This window comes from Ptychodera flava, chromosome 15 (genome assembly GCF_041260155.1).
Source record: "Ptychodera flava strain L36383 chromosome 15, AS_Pfla_20210202, whole genome shotgun sequence".
NCBI lineage: Eukaryota > Metazoa > Hemichordata > Enteropneusta > Ptychoderidae > Ptychodera > Ptychodera flava.
In genome coordinates this window covers 17,948,374-17,973,798 of record NC_091942.1, presented here as the reverse complement: position 1 = coordinate 17,973,798, position 25,425 = coordinate 17,948,374, and the positions used below count along the sequence as shown (strand labels likewise).

At 37.9% G+C, this 25,425-nt stretch overlaps 1 protein-coding gene across 2 annotated transcripts; it reads left to right on the top strand.

Annotated features, from left to right (window-relative positions):
• The first annotated feature begins 36 nt into the window (after positions 1-36).
• LOC139151390 (ATPase family AAA domain-containing protein 5-like) lies at positions 37-24,455 on the top strand. 2 transcript variants are annotated; one of them, XM_070724161.1, is made up of 19 exons: positions 37-173; positions 1,140-1,221; positions 2,166-4,271; positions 4,873-5,248; positions 5,475-5,738; positions 6,437-6,603; positions 8,421-8,574; positions 11,932-12,216; positions 12,338-12,544; positions 12,879-13,045; positions 13,283-13,529; positions 14,012-14,100; positions 14,649-14,742; positions 15,453-15,517; positions 16,229-16,906; positions 17,184-17,285; positions 18,497-19,098; positions 19,946-20,104; positions 21,008-24,455. In XM_070724161.1, exons 2-19 carry the CDS (start codon positions 1,177-1,179, stop codon positions 21,099-21,101), a joined length of 5,901 nt encoding a protein of 1,966 aa, XP_070580262.1. In that variant the 5' UTR covers positions 37-173; positions 1,140-1,176; the 3' UTR covers positions 21,102-24,455. The 2 variants fall into 2 exon arrangements, with proteins under 2 accessions (XP_070580262.1, XP_070580263.1); XM_070724162.1 differs by lacking the exon at positions 17,184-17,285.
• The last annotated feature ends 970 nt before the right edge of the window (positions 24,456-25,425 follow it).

Genomic DNA, 25,425 nt, shown 5'->3' with positions numbered 1-25,425 from the left:
CAAGTAAAGACGGCCGTGAAGCCACAGGATTGGTTCGCCCTCTGAGTGTCAAAGGTCAAAATCTATTGGCGCCTTTTCTTGTCAGCTTGTTTTGTACAAACTCGTACATTTTTTAGACACGAACTATGGAAATCACCGCTATTCAGCTTTGGAGAGCACTGAAATTGCAAAAGGTATTTAGCAACTCGTTTTGTAATTGTGATAACTCAAAATAACAGCAATAATTATGATGGCGCGATGCACCATGTAAAGATTGTTTCTTGTTTGGCTTCAGCCGAGTCATACTATAGGGCCAGGGTCCATGGTTGAGTGGGACGTGGTATAGAACCAAAAAGCTTCATGTCATGACCGTGGACTCTTTGGCAACAGTTTTCAGATGTCCGCGAACAAATGCAAAAGGCTGCCTCTTTTTTTATGACTTCGTGATTTTAAAAAAATGCATTCCACGAAAGTGCGGAAGTTAGCTGTGAAACCTTTGTGTCCGATTCATGCAGAGAAGGGACACAGAATTATAAATATGTCAGAGCACGGATCGATTGTATTGCAGCAATTGTAACTTTTATGAGTTGTCTCGGACTGAAGAACTTTAGTCAGAGTAGATTTAAGACAAAGAATTTTCAAGTTCAGAAATCGGTGGAGGCACAGTTTCGTTATTTCCCTGAACAAAGGAAAGAAAGAAAAATCAATGATTGCAAAACTAACTATCAGTTAGAGTGACTGCAGCATACATTTTCTTCTTTTAAGATGAAAATATGGAAAGAATTAAAAAGTGCAGGTCATAGTGATAAGATGGTAAGAAATATTCCAGAAAAATCGTTTTAAATTATGAAACCTCATGTTTTGCAATTGAACCAAAATAGAATCATGCGTTTCCATAAGATTTTCTCAATAGGATAGCTGGTAGGCGGTTCAAGATAGTATATAATTCCATTTCTTAAATATTTTCAACAAGAAAAGCACAAAATGTTCCAGTTTTACTCACCATGTTTGAAATAGGGCAGCTTTGCAAAACAAAGGGACAGTGTTTTTATTCCATGATCGGTACAAACGTTGTTCACTTATGTTTCTGTTCCATGATTGGTACAAATTTTGTTCAGTTATATTCATGAAGTGAATTGTGATGTCCTTGTGTTTTGCAGATTCATTTTGGAATGTTACACTTATAAAACAGAACAAATGATTGGAATGGCTGGAAACAAGGAGTCTGTTGGCAGTATACAGGTAAAACAAATTTTTTATGACTGTTACAATGTGCTTTTACACTGGATTATCATCAGCCTTGGATAACCACTAATCCTCCAAATGTTTGTTCATGTATGTATATATTTTCATAACTAACATCAGTGTTTGAGAAATAACAATTCTGTAGTATAAAACGGCAATAACATTAACATACATACAAGCTGCCTTTTAAGTCAGTGAAAATGAGTATTGGGCAAAAACGTATGCATGTTTTCACCTTTTTCACATGTTATATTGTAGCAAGGTTGGTCACTAAAAATGATGTTCACAGTGTCTCTGTTTTCAGGAATGTTCAAGTCTTTGTTAACCCTTTTCCTGCCAAGTCCATATTTCACCACCAGGTCAAGATGGTTAAAATTAATGAAACACAACGTATTCCATATGATGTATTTTAACATAATACTGTACATTTGAAGGCTGTTGAAAACAATACTGTAATAACATACCAAGCCAAGTGGGTGAAAATACGTCATGTTTAGGCTCAATACCGCTTTTTACTGACTTGGCTTGGGGAAGTGATACAGTTATTACTATCTGGCAGGAAAAGGGTTAAAGTGCAAAAGGTATGGGACATGTTAGGCCTTACCTACAATAACAGACTTGACTTGATGGTGACATATGCACTTGGCAGGTATAGATCATCAGTCGCACGTCTTAGTATTTTTATATACTGTATACAAACATTTTACTGAGTGACTGACATCTTGCAGATCAATTTTGTAGAGGAAAGTGTAAATATGTCTGTCAAGATATATAAAACTTTCTTTGGAAATCCTGTTTTCATACATAGTCAAAACAGTGCAACTGTGCTCATATTTGGCTTATATATTCCAAAAGTTTGCACATCATAGTTTCTTTGAGTTTTCACCACCCACAAAATATCTGAGTCACAAATCAAAATGCCATTCTGTATTGATTTGCAGGCCAAAAAGACTCCCCACAAATCTCCATCTGCCAAGAATCCCCAGAAAATGGTCCCAATAACAAACTTCTTCAAGCCACCAGTGCAAAAACCCGAGCCAAAGAAAGACCTCTTTGGATATTTCAAGAAAGTGAGTAAATCCCCTCCTGGCAGTGAAAATGCCAAAGCTGAGAGTAGTTCCAGTTCTCCAGTAAAAAATCAAAGCGTCTCACAAGAGGGAAAAGGAGATGGATCTAACAAGACTTGTGGCAGAGATGTCAAGACTGAGAACGTGGCAAAGAGGAAAAGCAAGAAGATGAAGCCGAGTAAATTGGAATTTGGAGACAATCTATCAGGGAAGAAGGTTGAACCTTTACGAGGTGAAAAAGTTCAGACCAGCGGTGGAAGTGATGATGGCGACTTAGAACATGAGAAAGTGCCTCATCAAAAGAAGTCCCCTCCGGGTAATCACTGTGATGGTCCAAACATTTCTTTTTCAGAAGGAAACACGGAGATACAAGGTCTTGCTGATGTCAGCAAGGAGAAGGGTAACCAGAAGAAGAGAAAAATTGAGCAGAGTCAAGAATCTTCTGCAGATGACTTTGAGGATGTGCCGGCATCGAAAAAGATGAAAAAGAAAGAGGTCAAAGGTGTAAAAAGCAGTCGTCAAAAGAGAGGAAGTGGGAGAGTGGGTGGTGATGTTGACACTTCTGACAAAGATTTATCTAAAGATAGCAAGAAATGTAGAAAGTCTCCAGTTTCAGAGGAAAAGAAAATGGACAATTCTGATGTAGAAGGTGAACGTTTTACTGCCACGGAGGGAAAAGAAAGCGGTGTTGGCTTTGAAACTGAACCATCTGCTGTGCATGTCAGCAGTGGGCATGGAGAAACTAGTGAACAGAAAGTAACAGATGTGCAACAACAAGAAGATGTGGAATTGGAAGTGATCAGCTATGAGCAGTTCCTGTGCAGTCAGCTGGAAACCTCAGAAACGGAGACCGCAGCAGATGAAAGTAGAAACAAGAACAATGTTGAGGAGAGAAGTGATGCCGGAAAAGAACCAGCTCCTGGGGGCAGTAGGGAAGAGCCATTGCTTCTGGAAAATGCAAGCAACCTTCCAAAAGTTGAACCCATCCCCTGTGGAAAGACCATCACAACCACGGTGATGATACACGGGCCACCCTCGCCTGCATCGAGCGACATGACAGACAAATCACGATCGACAAACTCTCCCTCTCCAGAGGGGAAGCACCTGCGTAGGAAATCAAATGTAGTTGTTGACGTGACAGAAGTTGATTTGACTGTCACTGAAGAAGACAGAAAAGGCGGTGCAAAGGGCGCGACTCCTCAGGGTCCTGTGAAATACCACAGCTTCTTTACTAAACAGAAACCTGCAGAAGGTAGGAAGCAAGATGCCAGTAAAGCAAAACAAGAATCCTCCGAACCTCAGAAGGTAAAGACTACTACTGCAAAAAAGGAATCTGTTGAAGAAAAAAGCAGCCTGCTGGTCAACGAATCGAAAAGTGGTGATGATAGCAAGGCACAGGAAAGCAGTAAGAAGTCTTGTTCCAAAAAGAAGCAAAGTGGGACCGGACAGCAAATGACAGAGCAGACTGGAAAGGACAAGCTGACAACCCCTTTGAGAAAGTCAGCCAGGAAGAATGTGACCCAGTCTTCAGAGCAAAGGTCGGAAGAAAGCCAAGAATTCATGAGCACTGAAGATGTGAAAGAGAAACTTGAAACACCAAAAAGAGGAAGAAAAAGGAAAAGCACAGTACCAGAGAGTGAAAGTGAGACTTCAAGTCAAGGTGGAAAGAATGTGAGAAAGCGAAAAGCATCAGTGGCTGCCACACCCAGAAAGAAAATGGCTTTACAGAAGATATTCAACATGAAAAGTAAGAGTGTAGAATCTGATTCTGACTTTGAGAAATGTCAGACACCCAGAACAAGGAGTACCAGAAGTAAGCGTCAGGATAAAAAGGAGCTTTACAAATCTGTTGTTGTTGACACTGGCCCCGACAAGAATAGCCCTATTAGGTTACGACTCACCAAAGTCAACAGGAGCCCTTCCAAAGGTTCTTCAAAGGGTGAGGATAAAAAGAGAAATCTAACCACCAGAGCTGCAAAGGTAAGCGTTTCTGATGCATCAGAGACATTTTGGATTGATTACTTTGATAACTTGTACATGTATTGGTATACCGATACATGTACAAATAAAATAAGCTTGATAATTTTATTTAAGACCCCAATTTTCATACCAGGACAACAGTGAAACAATAATTCACATGCTATACCAGTACTTCACATTAATGTTATGGATAGTTGCGTGTTTAGATGTACATTTGAAAAATAAGAATGTTGTCACTTGGACAATGTGAACAAGATATTATAATCCACATGAAATCCTATTTTTAAAAGGCAGAAAATATATGCATCTGTAACGTGAAAAACGAAACAAAGACAGCAAAGATTTGTAAATATAATTTTATTTTCCCAAAGACAATATTTATACTGACTAAACATTTATTAAGAATAACGGCAAAAATTGTCATTTTAAGAATATCAGCATTATTTGGATATTTTTATCCTTTTTCATGAGTTATTAAGTTATTATGATTTATATATGTCTGTTGAAATTTAAATATACAACAAAGAGCAAAAATGTTAAGGTCATGGGAAGAATTTCTGCGAGGTTAATAATATGTTGATTTTTAAATTTTTTTTTCTAGAAGCAAACAAATGTCAAAGCCACCAAAGCGCAGGAATTGCTTCACAAGGCAAGAAATAAACAACTGCAGAAGACTGCAACAAAGTCCAAGCAAAGAGGAAACCAGACGATACCATCTTCCGGTCGCAAGACACTTTCAACAAACAAAGCAAGCAAGTCAAGAAGGCAGTTGGTGGTTACCAAGGTTACCGAGGTCATCGAACTTGGAGATTCCCCCGAAGACGCGAAGTCCAAACAGAAGAAAGAACTGCCGAGTATCAATGCCGTGCTGGGAAAGAAACCAGCGAAAATAAAGCCTCCTGCCAGACAAAAGCCAACACAGTCAGGCACCTGTGGTGAACGGAAAATAGCAACTGATAATGAAAGTGTTAAAAAAGGTAATTCCCCCCCCAATTAGTATATTTAGAATAGTGAAATTGAATGTGAAACTAGCTTCTACATGTGGTAATGTTGACATTTTGTGAAAAAATACCAAAGCTAGGATATTGTAGGAAGATGTAAAAAGAAAGATGTTTTGTCATTGTCAGAATCTTCAATAGCTGTCAAAATGTGCCCCACACTAGAGTGAATGAAATAAAACAATATCAAATTATATCCTTTCAGCAACGCCTGCAAAGTTGGCTCCCATATTTGCCAACTTTGGAAAGAAGACAGCCGAATGGGTCAGCGGTGACGCTGCCCCAGAAGCAAAGCTTCAGCCTGTTATCATTGATGAGAGCAGTATGGATAGCTCACAAGATGATGATGGCTTCCTCGCAAAGAGGGATAGGCTGCTGAGCAAAATGGCTGCTGAGAGCGCCAAGAAGACACTGGCCCTGAAGTTGGACCCTGCACCATGGCCCACTGTCAGCCATGTCCAACAGAAAGGTCAGACAAAAATACCACTAATTCTTTCCTCAACAAATTATGAAAAAAAAAAAGTCATTCTTTATTTGTCACACAATTTATCATGCATGTAAACCAATATCACTGGGTACTATGAGTTTGATTAGTGGGTAATATTTGATTAATGTAAGCGCATGTGAGTGAAAAAGGCAATCGGTTTCTAAAGCGTCATAAAACTTATTGAATTGCATATATATTACAGCATTAATCCTTATCCTGCCAAGTTCATATGTCGCCATGAGGTCCACTTGGTTGCATTTGAACAAAGAAAAGCAAAAACCAATGGCTCCCTGCTGGTTACACCTGTAAAATTTACTTAGTTACAGCCTTTAACAAAACCAAAAAAAACGTTTGCGTTTTAATTCAGCTTGCATTGCCTTATTATGTTTATTATGTTTTGTAAATTTATAACTGTATCATTTAATTGTAATGATTATGTGCTACTCATAGTGTAACAAGTCTATAAAATAACATCCAGGTTTGTTATATAGTATTTAGGAAGTGAAGGAACTTCATGTGAAAATAGCTAGAGAATTTGGAATGTTTTTTGCTGCACCTGCAGATAGTTATTTTCATTGGTATCTACATGTATAGACAAACCCTGGGAAAATAACATGCGAATATACAATTAGGTTCCAAAACACTTTTTAAGTATGCTCTACTTTCTTTTCTCAATACAGAAGTCTCAAGTTCAAAGTTCTGGAGTTTAGCAATACCAGCAGCTATAGGGTTAGCACGAAGGGATGAAATCAACACAAGGATAGATCTTAGTATGGCGGCTGGCTTAATGCTTGGACAGTTAACACTGGCATTGGAGAAGTCTGGTTTTCACCTCAGAGAGAATATGGTAAGACAAGTCTGTCAATGATATTGTTATGACAGTTCAGATAAAAAAGCCCACAATGTGAGAGGATTACAATAATTATTTCCAGTGTAGATTACAAGCAGTGTAATATATCAGTGACTTCAATCTGGAGAGCATTACCATGAAAATTGCACTGTAAAAATGGGTTTGAATGTAAATCCTTTATGCAGGGTTTGCTCTGGCTACTCAAGCTGATTAGCCTTTTTGGCTAATACAGTGTGAACACAAGTAGCCAGATTTTTCTTTTGAGAGGTGAGGTCAAGGGTCACACACATTCATCTCGAAGGGTCAAAGGTGATATCATTAAACGCTCAAGAGTAATCATAACCAAATATTTCAGAAGTCTGCCACTTTCTCATCATCATATGTATCCTCAGTGCTGCTTTAATAGTTCAATAAAAAGAATGCTTCGTATCAAAACTCATGCATGACCATTGATCACCACTTGAACTTTGAAGTACAAAAAAATACAGAAAAGAGAAACATCCTCAAGATCTTCATGAACGTGGCATGGCATGCCATGCATGATCACTTGTACTGATACTGATACACGTCCGTGCATGGCCAAAAGACAGCAAAACTCAGTAACAATTTCCGAGCTAAGTAAACAGTGTTTTACAAAGCTGTTTCAAATCAAACTGGTTTGCACAATCCCTCGCTATAAAAGTGACATTTTGGTGACATTTCAGCTTGAATCATACCTTGAAATAAAATATAAACGTGAAACAAAGACATCATGTATGCTGCCGTTCACGTTCAAGAGCATGGTTTGAACCCGTGAACTGGCATGTGCATTGGCTGCACGTAAAAGCAACTCTACTTTCCAAGATCAAACGGTCCGTGTCTTGTGAAAACAACAGCAGAGCAGTGAAAATTGTAATGGTCACCGGTAAAAGCTCTTCACAGATGAAAGGATGATCGCTGAAAACAACTGAAATTGCATGTTTAGACTATGACAACCTCCCGGGAAAACAGGACAGCGTGAACGTGAACAATGGCGGACGTCACTGAAGTGGGACTATTCTATTTAGGTAACGGGGACATTTCAGAGGGGCACAAGTACATGTATACGTGCCATTTTCCTCACGATACTAATCACGGGAACTTCGATGTCCCATTAGTTTCTTTGATCTGAAAAGTAATTTTACCAACTTGTACGACCCATTTTACTCTGAAAACAGTGGCGGGGCTTATACTTAGATGAGTACGGTAGTACTATGGTGAAAGACTTCCCAAGAAGTAAAACAAACACCGCAATACAACAGAACATCGTAGAACAAAGTGACCGAACGTGCGAATTTTGAGTCGCCAGTCTGGCGATTGTTCTGACCGTCTGAGTCGCCAATGAGTGAATCAATTCGCCATTTTGCCGTCTGGCGAGCGGTAGCGCGAACACTGTTTTTGTGCTAACTTTTAAAATCACTCTGCATTTCCTAGATCATTAACAGTGTCAATACTGTACTGTCACCTGTTCCAATTTTGCCACAGTTACCATGGAAAGAGAAAAACTAACCAATCACCGATTTTAAGCTGGTGGCCGCTTTTGAAAAATGGCACCCTCACATGGACATTTTGAATACCAAGGAATGTCCCTTTGACCATATATGGGCATATTTAGATTACAGGTGACTGTATACCTTTAAATGTTAATAAGACAAAGTCAATAGGTAGAACAAATTGACAAGAAAGAAGACAAGTGTTTGCTTTCATGTGTATATTTGTCAGTCAATGTCAGTGTGTATAACTGTATCCATTATACTCATTTTGCTCGTATTCAATTTTGTTGTAACATCCATCAGGTTTCCAAGAGGCCAGAGTTCTCCTATTCTGTCAGGAAGCTTCTATTGCAAGAGATTGGCAAGACTGATCCTAACTTTCCCGTCAATCGATGGTTCAAGAAATACCTTGCCAAGAGGAAAGGGACTTCCATCATCAGTCAGTCTCAAGCAAATGGTAAGACAGTAGTTTCTTAACATGAATATTGTGCTTGCAGAATTATTCACAGTGTTGAATCTAGAACGCGTTTTCGCACCATTGACGCTATGATTTCTTCAATGGCCCTAAAAAAAATTACCGAGGCGCCTGATGCGGCGCGTCTCTCAGCTCAGCCACAAAGTTAAGCGACAAATACTGATACTGACATTGATAATCGGCATATCGCGATGTTTTGTCTACAAGTAAAATAATTGACAGCTTGACATACAATGTTACAAATACGTAGTTTTTTTTCAAGCCTGAGAAAACACCTACATCACTGATTGGCATGCCGCGATGTAATAATAATTATTCTCATTGGTTTTCAGCAAAAGTGTCTGTCAGTCATGATTTTCATCCTCAAACCGCGTGTCAAACGACTCTTATCCGTTAATTCAGTTGTCAATCAAATTAACATGTGCTCCGAAATTTGCGTTCGAGTGAAAGTTCAGAAAAGTTCTATTTCATTCTAGCTGTCCGATTGAGTGCAAATATGTCACGCATAACGTCATTTTTCAAACCGATCTTTTCGGGAAACAAGAATTCCACAGAGCCAGAGAACATCGAAATGACCGAATTCGAAAAATCGGTGGAGAGTGACAATACTGAATCCCGCCGTGATGCTGAAAGTTCAGATCAAGACACGCACTGTCGCGGCAGTGCAGACGACACTTCAAATATTGATGACGCAGATGGGAATGGCTCGGAACCGCCACCTTCAAAACAGCCAAGAACTGAAACGAGGAAGTTTATGCGTCGATGGTTGAATGATTTTCCTTGGGTACGCTACTCTGAGGAAGACGGCAGCATGAAATGCCAAGTCTGTATCGATGGCAAGAAATCTAACGCGTTCACGGAAGGTAAAGGATGCCGTAATTTCGGTACCTCGACTCTAACTCGCCACGTTTCCTATGCTGATCATCAAAATGCACTGACTGAAATGACAATGAGGTCAGCTTTTCAAACCTCTGCTAAAACGGCACGAACAAAATCTCAGGATGGAATTATAACGGGTCTGAGATCAGTCTATTGGATGGCAAAAGAAAATATCGCTGTGCATAAATATCCTTCGCTCATGAAAATGATCAAACTGCAAGGTTGTGAAAATATCAAATACATTGATGTTGGGAAAAATGCTACCTACTCGTCAAAAGCAACAGCAGATGAGTTCATCGACGCGATTTCCGATGTGATCGTGGAAAATGTTGTTAGTAATGTCCATGCCAGCCGCTACGTAGCAGTTCTTATCGACGAAAGTACAGACATCTCTGTGTCCAAGAAATTGAATGTGTACGTCCGTGTTGTATTGCCCACTGACTTTCAACCGCGAACTTATTTCTTTGGAAACGTGCTTCTAAAAAGTGGACGCGGTACTGCCGAAAACGTGTACGATAAACTGTGTGCAACTCTAAAAGAGAAGAATATCGGACTAGACAAAGTGATGGCGTTGGGCTCCGACGGAGCGTCTGTAATGACGGGATCTAAAACTGGCGTGAGCGCGTATCTCAACGATGTTTATCAGAAAACTCTGACGGATTTGTACTACTATTTCAGCCGTTCCGCAGTTCGTACGTCCGCATTAAAACGTATACAAGATGTCCTTGATGACCCGACACTCAAAATAAAGGAAGTTCACGCTGTTCGCTGGTTTTCTTTTTATGGTGCATTAGATGCCGTTTACCGTAGCTGGGATGCATTGGTAACCTACGCTTCTGAAACCGGTGATCGCGATCCGACAGCGAAAGGGTTTGGAAAAAAACTGACTAACTATGAATTTATTGCAACAATGCATTTTTTAATGGATGTAATGCCCCCATTAACAGAGCTCAGTCTTGTTTTCCAAAAGCAAAATATTGATATCAGTACCATTCGACCAGCAGTAGATGCTGTTAAACGTCAGTTAGAATTGTTTAAAACTGAAGACGGTCACTATTTGAAGCTTTTCTTGTCCTCATTAAAGAAGACCTCTTCAGACTCGTATGAATTGAATGGCCATGTAATCAGTTACTCTAATGCACAGGAAACTAAATTTAGAAAAGTCAGGGCAGATTTCATTACCAATTTAATTCAGCAACTGGATAAAAGATTTCCAACACACTCTACCAATATTATTGATTCATTTGCAGTATTGTCTCTTCGCACTCTGTCATTTGTACCGAAAGACTAGCTGCCAACGTTTACTTGTGAAAAGTTAGAGCAACTTCTTGATCAATATGATGGTATTGTTGACAGAGATGCCACCAGACAAGAGTGGGCTTTAGTCAAAGAATTGGTCTTACAGCAGCAATATCCAAGGGATAAACTGTCTACTTTATGGGGGTTGATTTTCAAGTTTCATCATGATCTATTTCCAAACTTATTGAAGTTGTGTGAAATTGCTCTGATACTCCCAGTTCAAACAGCAGATTGTGAACGTGGCTTTAGTGTCCAAAACAATATCAAAGTTTCACTGAGAAATAGACTTGGACCAGACACTCTAAATAAACTCATGTTTATAAACATTGAAGGACCTTCTATCGAGTCATTTGACTTCAACAGAGCATTGCGTGTTTGGTCTACCAAAAAAGACCGTAGAATCTTTCACAAAAAGTGAACAATACTGAGTAAAACTCGACCAATGCAGTTATGTACTATATGAAAGGACTAACAAGCAAAATGAACGTTTCTTAGTTTTTCTTTTCGTCTGTTTAACGTTCATATTACAAGTGTTCACTGTTCAGAATTCAGTGTTTGTAGTCAGTCCTTACAAGTGTCACGTGCTTGTGGCTCTGTGTGGGATGCTATACCCTTGACCGGTCACAATAAAGAACAAACATGAAAAATGAACAGAATAAATGTGTAGACTGAGTGTATTGTAATAGACTGAGTGTATTGTAATAATATTTTATTGGTATACATTTTCTAAAATGGCCCCTTAAAATCTGTGATGGCCCCCTCATTTTGTGTGAAAGGGGCCGAAATGGCCCCTGAAAGTAAAATCCTAGATTCAACACTGATTCATTTTGCGAAGATAATTTGATATTACTCAATATGACCTGAAAATTTGAAAAAATGCAGAGTTATTTCAAGATTTCAATATACTTTCATTCAAAAGCTGAAGACAAGATAATTAGATCTTATTATGACCTGCACTGTTAAATGTAGCCAATTTGCTGTCATTTCTGTAAATCTGCGTTTTCACTGACGAACAATATTTTTTCAAGTGGATGTCCAGTACCATGGATGATTCAAATATATCTAACACTACAGTACACACTTTCAGGTACTCTCTGCTTTCTTCCAGTAGATCATTTTTTATCAGTACAAAATTGAGATGATTTCATGTTTTGTTGTCAGATAATATCAAGGGAACGGAAAAATCGGAAAAAACCAAGGAAGGAGGGAGAAGTGGTAAGCGCGGAAAAAGGAAACCTGAAGTCTCGGACAGTGGCTCTGAGACAAATCCAAGGAAATCGTCCAGAAGAAGTTCCCTCACGGAAGAGAATGTTGTGCGAAGGAGCAGCAGACGTCTTCAAAGCAAGACTGTGGCTGAGGAGATGACCAAGGAGAAGGAAACCAAAACTGAGAAAGATAGTCAAAAGAAAACGGATGACAAAGAGAAAAATGATAAGAATGAAATGGGTATGTTGGCTTTATCAAACAAGAGACCGAAAATTGTTGTTGATGTAAATATGCTTTTAACAGGAAAACGAGATTCACTGAAAAGTTTACGTATCTGACATTTTTTCATTTCTTTTCAAAGTTGACAAAACTAAGGACGTGCTGTGGACAGATAAGTACCAGCCTACCCAGTCCTCAGAAATCATCGGAAACAAGGAAACCGTCCGGAAGTTACATTCTTGGCTGAGCGAGTGGAAGAGGAGAAGCGACCGGGAGAAAAAGCAACTGAAAAAACAGCTGAAGAAAGAAGCCAGGAAATCGAAGGAGAAGTCTGACAACAAATCTGACGGTAATTTTATCCATAATTGAACAATGATAATCATGCATTGTAGCAGTGATGCTCGGTGGGCAGGTAGTTTGTGTGTGTGTGTTTGTGTGTAATTCTAATCTGTGGAATCACATATGCATAGGAATTTCACTGAATATAAATCACTATGATATTATAATCAGGCCATTGGATTGAAAAATGTGCCTTTAAAAGTAATTAGCATTTCTACTGTGACATCTCATTCCAATTTTCTCTCAAAGCACAAGGTATATGTAAGTTTAGTCACATGGTTTCTGTGTTATAGGCATGGTGTTGAAATTGTATACAAAACAATTTTGTAAATTATCTTTTTCAGAATGGTGGTATGATGATGGCAGTGACTTTGACATAAGTGGTGAAAGTGACAGTGATTACTATGATGACGAGGAAGACGTCATTTGTAATACTGTCCTGATTCAGGGGCCAACTGGTATAGGCAAGACAGCTGCTGTATATGCTTGTGCCCAGGAACTTGGATTCAAGGTAGGGAGATAAACCACCTCAGCATCATCACACTGTCACATTGTTTTATTTTGAATATTGAAGATAAAACATTTGAAGATGTTACCATACTATGTTTAATTTGACACCAGATCAATTGATCTTTTAAACAAGTTATAATTAATGCGTCTGATAATATTTTAATGTTGTCTGATTCCCATATTGGATAGAAAGTCAGGCTGGTGTATTGTGATTTTCAACATATTTTAATCACGATAGGTGTTTGAAGTAAATGCATCATCCAAACGGAGTGGCAAGCAGATTCTGTCTGAGCTGAAAGAAGCAACCCAGTCTCACCAAGTCTCGCACGGTCAAGGCAGTGGAATGCTTTCCAAGTTTGTGAGTCACAATGTCCAAGTCCCTGGAAAAGAAGTCAAGAAACCGCCAGTTCATTCTGCCTTTGCTTCCTTCCTGAAAAAGCCAGACAGTGGTGGGAAGAAAACTAAGAAAAAGAAAGAAAGTGAAAGTAAGTATGGTATAAGCTAGAGCTGTCGTTTTCCATCCAAAAAATTTCACCTGAAGGGCTGTGATTTCATTTTACAAAATTTTACAAAGTGGCCGCCATCCCTGTGTTAACTCTATGAGGAAAAATGAAGTTTTGATTTTCACAAAAAGAATCCTATGAAAACATTATTAACTCCATGAGCTTCAAAGTAAGTCTCTGCAAGTGGTAGACAAAAACAGCGTTGTAAAAGTTTGCGATTCGTAATATCTGTCCCTGCATATTCTACTGTAACATGAGGAGTTATAATTTTATCCCAAACGATTCTAGCTGATAGTATGTCATCATTTGTCAAATTTATCTTACGGGTCATGCAGTTTAATATATCAACACAACATACTGCAGCTGTTCAGAGTGTATATCTTTTGTTTAAGTCTTGTTTTTTGAGTGAGTTTTGGAAACCTGTTTTTATTTCTGGCACATCATTTCTCGTCGTCAACTTGCAGCAAAAGCTGGAGCAAGTCAAGTAGTCCCGCAGGCCAGTACCAGTTCAAGGATGAAAATAGCAAGTACATCATTGATTTTATTTGAAGAGGTAAGCTCAATTATTCTCCTGTATGTACTGGATCACTGATGTTGATTCATCCGCCATGCATTTGTCAAAGACAGCTCACTTTTCAATGAAAAAAGAGACAAGCACGGATTATGGAAAAGTTTCAAACTTGAAAGCAACAAAAACAAAATACTATGGTAGTGCAGTACACACACTCTGTATACATTAACATTTGGATTACAGTCTGACGCTGACTTCATCTGGACATTCAGACCAGCTACTGACTGCACCTCTGTAGTTCCATGTATGATACAAATATTTTGAGTTGATAGGGTTCCTTGAAAATACCCCACTTTCCTTTCTCTGAGTGACAAGTTTGTATTCTCAAATGTAATCTGTCGGACAAATACGCATAGTATGGGGAATAGTTGAAAGATTAAGCCAAGGTATATAAGAAAATCAAAATTTTAGCCAACAAATTAAAGCACATCATTATCAGGAATAGTCACCCAGAAAAATTTAAAAGTGTTGCTATCTGTCTTTGTGTTAGATTATGGCGACATTTTCTGTTTTGTTGATTTTCTAAAAAGGTTGACCTGATATTTGAAGAAGACAAAGGATTCTGGTCAGCTATTAATACTCTGATGAGTACGACAAAAAGGCCAATCGTCATGACTACCTCAGGTGAGACGTGTTCAGCAGTGCGCCCTCTATCCTGCAATTTTGAACTTTAACCCTGAGGTAGTAAATGTGAGGTGAAAATTTTTCCTATGGTCAATGAGAACTTTTGTTGATCATTGTATGTCATGTTAACTCTGCAGATGCAAGTGTCCAGCTAGAACTTGAATTTGAAACTGTTGTATATTTGAATCAGTACATAAAGTACATAAATGAAACTGGAATTAAAGGAAGGAAAACATTGTGTTGTATTCACATTGTTTGTTGAGAATCTCGCTGCTGATTCTGTGGCCATGCCAATCTCAAACAACAACAACATGAGCCACAAAATGATTCTTGATTCAACCGACTTTTGTGTCTCAATCTCAGCAAACTTGTCAACTTTGAACTACTTACCATAACCAGTGCACAAATGAAGTCATTTAAATATAAGCATCATGGAATGGCACCAATATTGATATTTGTTTCATAAAAAATATTCATCACAGATTAACTTTAGTTACCCCCATTTTTACTCACATTTGGTATACCAATGTGAGGTTATCGTATAAGCTGAATTGATTTTTCTTTTGATAATAAGAAAATTAATCAAATTAAAATTAATCATCACATACTGTATGAAAACATATCTGCAGTATTAAAATCTGCAGTGGAATGTGTTTCAAAGAGCAGCAGTTTGACGTGACATAAAAATAATACAAATTTTTCTATTCCAGATTCCACATTTGCTGTTCCCATTGATGAATGCTTCCTAGAATACACATTCAAACCTCTCTCTGTGGTAAGTTGACCTTTCTAGCTTTTACAAATTTGTTTTTAGTACTCTTTTTTTTTCCATAGGTACCTTGCAAAAATAGTTGTAGGTAATGATGACTTACCTTTGTGTTGATATTGTTGATGGAATCAAGCTCCAGTATACCTTTTCCAATTGGCTGCTGTAAATTTCTATATCGTTATAAACCAATCAGTTGCCAACGTTTGATGTTCCAAGCATACCTGTATCGTTTTGTTGTGATTCAAATCTGCAAAATAGGAAGAAACTGATTTCTTTTTCTTTTGAATTTCTGACTGATATGCACTAATCAAACTATTATTATGTATTTTCTTGGTTGATTAGTGTATAATTCAGTGATAAAAATTTGTTTGGTCTCAGGTTATGTCTTTTTTGGTTGTTTTTTTTTTGGTGAACAACAATCTATGAATCCTCAATCAAAATACAGTGCTGTACCGGTAGTATGCAAAATAATACATATGGGACTAATTTTCCTTATTTATCTGAATATCCTATCAGAGAAGTTTATTTGTAAGTGTTTTCCTGTGTTGATTAAATTTGAAGCGTGAATAAAGGGAAGTGTATTACCACCAAAATACATAAAAAAGAAATTACCCCAAAAATGGTCATATTGTAGATATTAGGACAGTGTGAAAATTGAACCTTCAGAAGGTAGAGATGATGTCTAATTATGGGCAATGTTTTACATTTCTCCACTAGTCTACTGTAGCCACAAACCTTCAGTTAATTTGCCTGGCAGAGGACATAAGAACGGACCGTGATGACATTGAAAGACTGGTAGAACTTCACAACTGTGATATTCGGCAGTGTCTATTGAACCTGCAGTTTTGGGCTGAATCAGGGGCTGACCGGAAATTGTCAGGTGTAGATGCTTCCGAAAAAACTGATCAAAATTCTGTGGATCGCGGGAATGCTGACTTCCCATATACACAGGAGAGTGTTATGTCGTGCAGAACGGATAAGGTCAAAGGTCAGGGGTCAGAGCACTTACACCAAGGCAACGACCCTATGAACAGTAATATGCAAGAAAAGGTAGAAAGTGCTGATGTGGAAGATGAAACTCAGGACTTTGAGATGCAACTTCTCATTAAACTTATTGACATGGAGATAAAGACGATAGTAATATCAGAATATTACCAGGGTCAGGACATAGGAGAGCCAGCAGAAAGGAAAAAAGAAAGAGAACATAATTTGGAATTGAAGGACAGTCAGGAAACAAAGGACAGTCAAGACATTGTTTCTTCCCAAGAAATGAGTGATCTAGCTATTGAGGGCGGAAATGTCAATCTTCCAAAGGTTAATTGTTTGTCAACAGAGAGTTCTCTGGGATTGCTGAACTTGACCTGGAAAAGTGGCAGCCTTCTGCAGCACCTCAAGGTAACGGATATTGTATTCTACTTTTGTAGCATGAAATTAGTGTTGTGTGATACAGCTGCAGAAGTATGTGTTTATCAAATCTGTAATACCTACTTTCACTTCTGTGGTACAGTTGAAAACCAAAATGTCTGTATTTGCATGTCAGGCTTTGCAAATCAATTCAACTACATGTACATAGAGCGCTTAGGCCAGAGAAAAAAAAAATCATGTTCATCGGATTTTTTGGACCAAGTCCCAGGAGCGGCGAGCGAAAAATTTTTTTTTTATTTTTTTTTAGGCCGAAGGTAAACGCTGTGGCATTTTTGCACAGATGCAGACAAGGCAAGATAATTGTTTCCCTTTTTACCAGAAATATCTCAGACAAGAAACACTGATAATGGTAACTGAATTTAATACTGTATTTCCCAACAATAACATAGGCCATTACATTCACAGTTAGTGTTTGCACAACATATTCTGAGCATTTCAACATTCTCTCAGAATAAAACTGAAATGTACAGCAAATCACTGAAATTCAACAATTCAGTATTGTCCTTTAATATTGTCCTGGTGGGACCTAGCATCTGAGTTTTTTCATTTTACTTTGGCCCCATGTTTTGGCCTCTTTACAACTGTCTATATATACACAGTTTACACAATGGTCTAACAACACTGTACTGTGATCGGAGTGAAGTTATATAGTCATCATTCAGATCGTACTTTAACATCGACGCAACCATGTGTTTTGTCATTGCCGTAAATTTTAATACTTTCGATGCAATTTTCATTCAATCGGGTGCACCGTCCATCTGCTGTCACGATCTTGTTGAACAAATCGCCGAACGTAATTGCACTGAATAGCGTCTCTGGAACTAACTGTTGGCCATCACGTCGAATGTTGGCGATCAAATTAATACTCATGTGACATGTACTAACCTTTACAAAACGAGCAAATTTCTGGCCAAATCGACCCACTTTGCGTCGTGATTCGCCAAATTCAGACGTAACAACAACGTGTTGGCGGTCAACTAAGTCCGAACACGAATGATGTCTCATTCAGAATCCCGTGCCCGCGAAAACCCGACACAGTGTAGGGCGCCACCAGTGGCAGTACTAAAAATATTTGTAATGCGGAAGTAAGAATTTGCCGCGATCAAAAAAAAAAAAAATTCCAAATATGCCAAAGTAGAAGCGGCGATTCCGATGAACAATTTATTTTTTCTTCCTGGCCTTAAGACATTTAGACGTTATTTATTGAAAATCTGTCATATCCTTTTCACCAGAAAACTTGCCTTCGTTCCTAATTTTTGTTCATGTTTATGATTCAACCTACATATATTGAAACAAGGTTACGGATGCCAGAATGGGCAAACTTTCTGATTGCATTTTTGCACAAATGTCTAGTTTCTTTTTGTGTTATCCAGATAATATCCCTGTGGAATACAGGATGGCTGAAATAGGTGCAAACCACGTGTCGTAGTCTGCGCCTTAATTATTCATACCTCTTTAGGTAGAGATCTTGATAAGGGTGAACTGTACTGGGTAATTTGAGCCAAACTGTTTCGCTATTTTATGATTTGAATCTTCTATTCTCTGATATCATTCTGACAGGACAACAGTAGTCACCAATCAAATAGAGTTTCCATGGTAGCAGCCATGCGGGACCGCAACAAAGATCTGATCAGGAGTAATTTACACTGCCTTGTACAGAAGCAACCCTGCCTGGAAACAAAGCCCAGCAAAGACGGTAACGTGAGAAAGCAAAATTGCGACAAGAAATCAGAAATTGTGGACGAGTCCCTCCAGTCTTGGTCAGAGTACCTTGACAACGTTTCAAGCGCTGATCTGCTAGGATTCAGTAAGAATGTTTCTAACCACTGCAGTGATGGCTCATGGTGGACAGCTACCCAATCACACGGGCTGAGTGATCAGCTGACCAAATGTGTGGATTGTGATTGGTTATCAGAGGTGACCACAAGAGACTTAAATAGCTGCTTCCTTGTTGGAAGTGCTGATCGATTCTGCTCTCAACAGAGGAAGCTACTACAGCAAGCAATGGACTTTTACAAGCCAGGAGACTTTGAGCAGATGCACTCTGGACACCAACATTGTGAAGTGTCTGATCTGCAGGATATCTGTGATAGTCTTGAATTGGTCAGAAAAGAAGACGACGATGCTCTAAAGCTGAGTATCTGGACGCAGCAGCAACACAGGTTTGTGGCAATGATGTTTTCTGTAGAGTTGCCAACAGAACTGAAGTAGGGAAATGATTTGACTGTGTGTTTGAACTTGACACTAGAGTGATACAATAGGGCTGTAGCTACATGAACAAGTTTATTGGTAAAGTGATGCATTGTAATTGAAAACAACACTTTTTCCGCCAAGTTGAATTCTGTTCAACTAGCCAGTGTGAACTACCTTATTCTTCTGATCTTAGTTACCCAACTTTGGTGTCATGAAATCGGCAAAAACCAGAAGATGTTTCTAATTCATGCAAATTTATGTAATAATCAATTTCAGTAGGAGCACAATTTGCAATGCGAGTTCCAAGTTTGCAAATGCCCACTAGAAACATGAACTTGAAAAAGAGCTTTGAACTGAAAAATATAACTCACACTTACACAATGACATACTGGATTTCAATTGCTATAAAAGTGACTTAATGCTTCCATAGTGAGAGAAATGTACTGGCTTGTATTTAGGAGAGATTTACACTCAGAAATACATGCGACCCCTTCTTTGACATGTCATGTTGTTCGACTTCAAAGAGCTGTGTTGCGATGGAGTATTTATAAATGGACAAAAGTGCAAACTGAAATTATAAATGGACAAAAGTGAAAACTGAAATCACTTCATTTTTCAAGGTGGTTAGGGTAGTGTTATAATCCAGCTGGGTCTCACAAAACGAAAATTCAAAGGGACAACAAACTACAGATATAAAATCTCACACTATCCACTGACGAGTACAGTATTACCCAGCACTAATAAGGGGACAAAAATATACAGTTTTAAAGTAAAATAGAAATTGTTATGACCAATTTACAAACTCTTTTCCCCCAGACACAGCCAGCAGTGCAAAGACAGTAACACTGACGCCTGTCGAGTTCTTCCTCTTGCAATCCAGTGCAATCACAGGGCAATCACCACTGATTACATACCAGCAATGAGAACTCTATGCAAAGCAGAGAAGCATAGGGAAGAGACCAACATGAAAAGAAGGTATTGTTTGCAAAGATTTTACCTGGAAAAAATAAATTTTTGTGCAATTTTTTTTATTCTCAGTAATGCGCAATGGGATACAATGTGTCATACAATACAATTACAATTCAATACAATTCTTGTAGCAGTAGATGCATGAAGTATACACATGATACTTACAGTGGCCTGAGTATGAAAACTATGCATGAAGGTTTTGCTGATGGCAGATGCCAACATTGACAGCTGTGCAACGTTAGGGTGACAAGTGGAGTAATTGTTTGTAGAACTGTCGAATACATGTCAATTATCAACTGATTGACATGTTATCAGTCTCACTGTTGACGCTGCATGCTGTAGCATTCATTGGTCTTTGCAAATCTTACCATTATTTTGTTAGGAAGGTGTTCGTTGTCAATTCTGTGTTTATATTCCTTTACCTGCAAGACAGTATCACTTCCCCATCTGCCAAGTAAGTAAAAGCGGTATTGAGCCAAAACCCTATCTATTTTCACCCACTTGGCTTGGTATGTTACAGCAGCTTTAGTCTATAAATATCATGTTAACAGTATCTCTGTCTTCAGGGACCTTCAAATCTTCAAGTCTTTGTTAAAATGCATCATATTGGACATGTTTTGCTTCACTAGTTTTAATTAACCAACTTGACCTGATGATGAAATATGAACTTGGCAGGTAAAGGGATATGCTTTCATTCCAATATCATGGCAGATAGCCTACTTTTACATTTGGGGTCTATATACTGCCCTCTATAGATCCCAGTGTGAGAATTTCTACCCGGTTTGGTCCTCCTGCATTGCTTTCCATGATTATGATAGAACCATGCAAGGAGGAGGATTACTCTTTCATTCCAGTCATCATTTGAGTAGAAGTCTGATCCTCTTTATTTTTGTCTCGTTTTGTTCTTAGGTTTTTGCATTACCTGGACTCACTGAACCTCAAACCGTCCACCCTGAATGTCCTTGCAGGTGCCTTCGCTCCCGAAAGTGCAGGCCACAATTGATGGAGAGACACATTTTCTGTTCGTTGGATTAGAATCTGACTCAGAAAGAAAATCTTTTTACATCTAAGATTTCTCATGCATTGACAGGGTATATGCAAATTTACTTTTATAAGAGATGGATAGACCAATTTTTATGCATAAAATAAGTTTTCAAATTGGTATTCTTTATGAAGCAGCCATATCAATATCTACAGATTTATGTGTAAAGAAGTATCAAAACCAGGTTTTTCAACCAGTCTCACCTACTTAGCAGTACTGTATTCTTTTAACCGTGATTTTGTCAAGGTTTATGTCAGATCATCACTAGTGTAAACGTTTTAAACCAGTACAGGATAAACACCAGCGTAAGTTAGCGTCAGCCTCATCCTCAAGTTCACGGGTTCAAGAAAAATTATTAGAGTCTGATGCTATAGTGTAAGCTTCACTGACGTCAGATGCGACTATTCCTGATTTTATCAGATGGAATAGTTACTGAATATTACATTTCAAAGAATGTAAAATAATATACTCCACTCTTTATATCACTTTGGATATTAATCAAACTATTGTTTATAGCCTTTGCCTTTTATGAGCTTATGACATTTAATATCTATTTACGACAATGCCACTGTATAACACAGCATTTTAATCTATAAGTTCAATTGGTGCGAACCAACTGTATAATTCACAAGAAAATCGTGAAAGTATCAGGTAACTTGTAGTAGCATAGTGAATTTCACTATATATCTCATCATCAGGTCAAGTCACTGCCTATATTCAGATCTGACAATGAGGCTGGAACTGAAGTGACATCATTTTCAGCTTGAAAGTTATGTGAAGCCAATTTTGAGGAGGAGGATGACGCCAACTTTACGCTCGTCAGATTGAACGCCACATAGTGTCAAAGTCGATGAAGTCAGGGTTCAATGGGTCAAGTAGGGCCGAGCGGTATAGTCCTGTAAAATAGTGAAAATCATGTGATTGCTGGAAGCGTTAATTGTGGAAAAATAATAATCGTAATAATAATAAATTAAACGTAACATGATTAGCATTTCAGGGCAGGTAGTTTTGCATTGTACAGTTTGCCTCAAATGAAATGTGCAGATTTCAAAAGTTAAAATCTATAACTAAATAATGTCAAAAAGAATAATTTGTATATAGTTTGATTAGTGTTGTTTCTGAAAGCAACTCTCTGGAGCTTGCACTTTTCCAAGTCAGATCAAATTTTCAGAGGACAAGAACACATGAGATGAAGGCCTGATAGTCACAGTAACGCAATGTAGCATCGTGCTCATTGTATGAAATGACAAAAATCAGGAGAAATGTAGACAGATTATCAGCTGGTTTTTTTTCGTGAACCTCATTATGGCATTATTGATCTTGGCAATTTTGTTGACACGAATGCTTCATTTTTTTTTAAACAGATTGTGTAACACCTGACCATGATCACAATTTACTGAATAATCATTTTAATGTTTTGGATATAAAAGTCAGTTTTTCCTGCAGAAAAATATTGACTTTCGATTTACTCCACCAAAAATCAGGCTGAAGGTCATGCATAAATCTTCGTCAAGGTCATTCCTCTTTAGAGTCTATCTCACTGATTTAAAGTGTTCATAGGTGCATATCAATTGTAAAGAAAGATCTGACAATTGAGGTATAGAAAACCATTCATACTCATCGTGACTATAAGGTGTAAAGATCAGAGGTCAAACATTCAAGTCAATTAAACTGTGACTGGAGTTTGCATTTTCCCATCAGAAGCAAACATGTTGTCCCTGACATTTTGGTGAGAAGTCTCTGTATCAGGATTTGAACTAAAATGTTGTCCAACATTTGCGTAAAGGCACTGTTCGCCATCCCTAGGATCACCTTTGTTCTAGTCTGTAAGAGGATTATGGAGGTGTGATAGTTTTTTGTTTTCCATTGAAATTGTAATCTGCTTGATAAATTTTCTGATGAGACAATCTGGTGCCAACACAGGCCTTTAATTCAAAAGAAATAAACTCTTGGTGTAAGATCACAATTTGATATTTATCGTCATGTGTGAAAGTATTTTTACTTTCTTATAATGACTGCCTCCGAGTAACCTATTTAGGTTCTCTGCCACTCCTTTATTATACAAATTTAGTGTATATGTCTTATGTCTTGCTGACGCAATGAGCTGTCTTGAAATTTTTCACATACGGTTTGATGATCACTTTTATGTAATACTAGTACGTTGACTATCAAAAAAGTAGTCTTCAAACCTGTGTTTATTTTGTTTCTTCTAAAGCTTTTGTTTTCATTTCATTACTAGAGCAAAATAAAAAATTGCAGACCCTCTACGTATCACCCTCTCACTGTAAGTGAGGCTACCCACAATTCCCCTTGATTTGTTCACTGAGACATTTTTTGCTAAAGGCTTTTTCAATTTTATCAGTTTCTTACAATTTTAAACTTACAATTTAAGTTCAGGATTATTTGTTTAAACTATGTTCCAAAATTACTGATTATGTTTAAAATGCAAAAGGAAATTGAATGAAAAGTCGATGTTTGGAAGTGCTAAAAATTGTACACTTGTCAAGATAAAGTTATCAGCAACTAAGATGGTCTCATCATACCACCTGTCAGACATGCAAATTTCCTTTGTTACGAACATGAAAAAAAATTAATACCCTTTCTTTTGCCAACACAGATGCAACTTACTCCCTTAGTTTCCTTGAAAATATTGTGTATGGCTGTCAAAAATCTATGGCAGTAAAATTACAAAATTGCTATCTCCTCCGCCAAAAATGGGTTGATCTTCTCATTATTCACAGTGAGAAATCAGAAACTTGTGATAATCAGAACTATGTTGCCAGAATTTTGAAATATGGACAAAATTGTTCTGTGTACAGAAGAATTTGCTTCAGTTCAGTGAGTGATCTCCGTGTGTACAGATCGTGGAGAATTGTGAGTAGCCTCACTTACTGTGCCTCTCCTGTCCTAGTCAACCTTCTGTCACATCCCTTTCTTCAAGAATTAAAGCCAAAAATCAAGGGGAGATAATAAAGTGAGAAGATACTAATTTTCTTGCACATGTCAATTTATGTACACTAAGAACTCCTACCTTTGAGTGAAGGAACACATAATTATCAAAGAAGTTTTCACCGATTCTTTGAAACAAAAGCGTTTATTCTTCATAAGTTCATTGTAGGGAGTCTATTACCATTGATATATCTGTTAGATCTTGTAAATTTATTTCTGTGAAAACAGACTTCCAGACAACTGTACTTCCTCAAATTCATTTCCGTTTTAAGTGTAAAAATGTAAAAGATTAACATTCAAGTTTTCTTAGATTAGTGACTTGCCAGATTGTAAAATAATATGTAATAAAATCATTATTGCATCGTGTTATTGGTGTCTGATGTCGGTGTCATGTTGTTATGTCCTGATAACTTTAAAACAAAACTTTGCCTGCATGTTAAGTTCAACCAGTTATTTTGGACAGAGTTCACATACAAATTCTCATCATTTGAATCTCCAATGATTGTACCTGACTTTCAAAAGTATTACTTAAAGGTATACTGTCACCTGTTCCAATTTTGCCACAGTTACCATGGAAAGAGAAAATCTAACCAATCACAGATTTTAAGCGAGTGGCCGCTTTTTAAAAACTGCACTCACATGGGATTTTGAATACAAGGAACACCCCTTTGACCATATATGGGCATATTCAGATTACAAGTGACTGTATACCTTTAAAGTCTATAGACCTAAAAAGGCTTTATACTGTATTTATGTGATATTGACAGGATATGCATACATTATTGTCCTCAATTATCACAAGACTAGTTTTTGTGCTCAAGGATGTAAATGTTCAGCAATATAACAAACGGCTATTGTTTGAAAATGGGTCATGCATGCCCTGGCTGTGCCCTTGTTGAGTCAATTAAAGAATTCCTTGAATTTTCCTTGTGGCAGTTCTTCACCAGTATGTGGAACTGTCAACACATCACATGGAAAGCGGTGTGCAAAATTCACGCAAAATCTGTACTGGCCAAGTGGGCCAGCAACTTTAAAACATCACTGATCTGGAAGGAAATCAACTGTACCGATCCTCAGGTCACTCCAAATATAGTGCAGATTTTTTTACCCGCACTCAGTATAGGGGCCTAGAAAACATTTGATTGGAAAAATAAAAAGACACCACTTCAATGTCCTAACAAACTGTTTTTTGTGCCTTTTAATTCTTTTAGAGGAAAGCAAATGAAGATGACTATCAAAACCAAAAGTTTGGGCAACTGATCTCAGTGCCAAAAACATGTAATCAGAGAATACTTAAAACAAACACACAATATGTTTTATTTCTTAAAACAGCCTT

Coding starts and splice junctions, on each gene's coding strand:
- LOC139151390 (XM_070724161.1), top strand. CDS start 1,177: ATGATTGGAATGGCTGGAAACAAGGAGTCTGTTGGCAGTATACAG. Junction 17,286..18,496: donor GACAAGAAACACTGATAATG/GTAACTGAATTT, acceptor TCATTCTGACAG/GACAACAGTAGTCACCAATC. Junction 20,105..21,007: donor GAGACCAACATGAAAAGAAG/GTATTGTTTGCA, acceptor TTTTGTTCTTAG/GTTTTTGCATTACCTGGACT.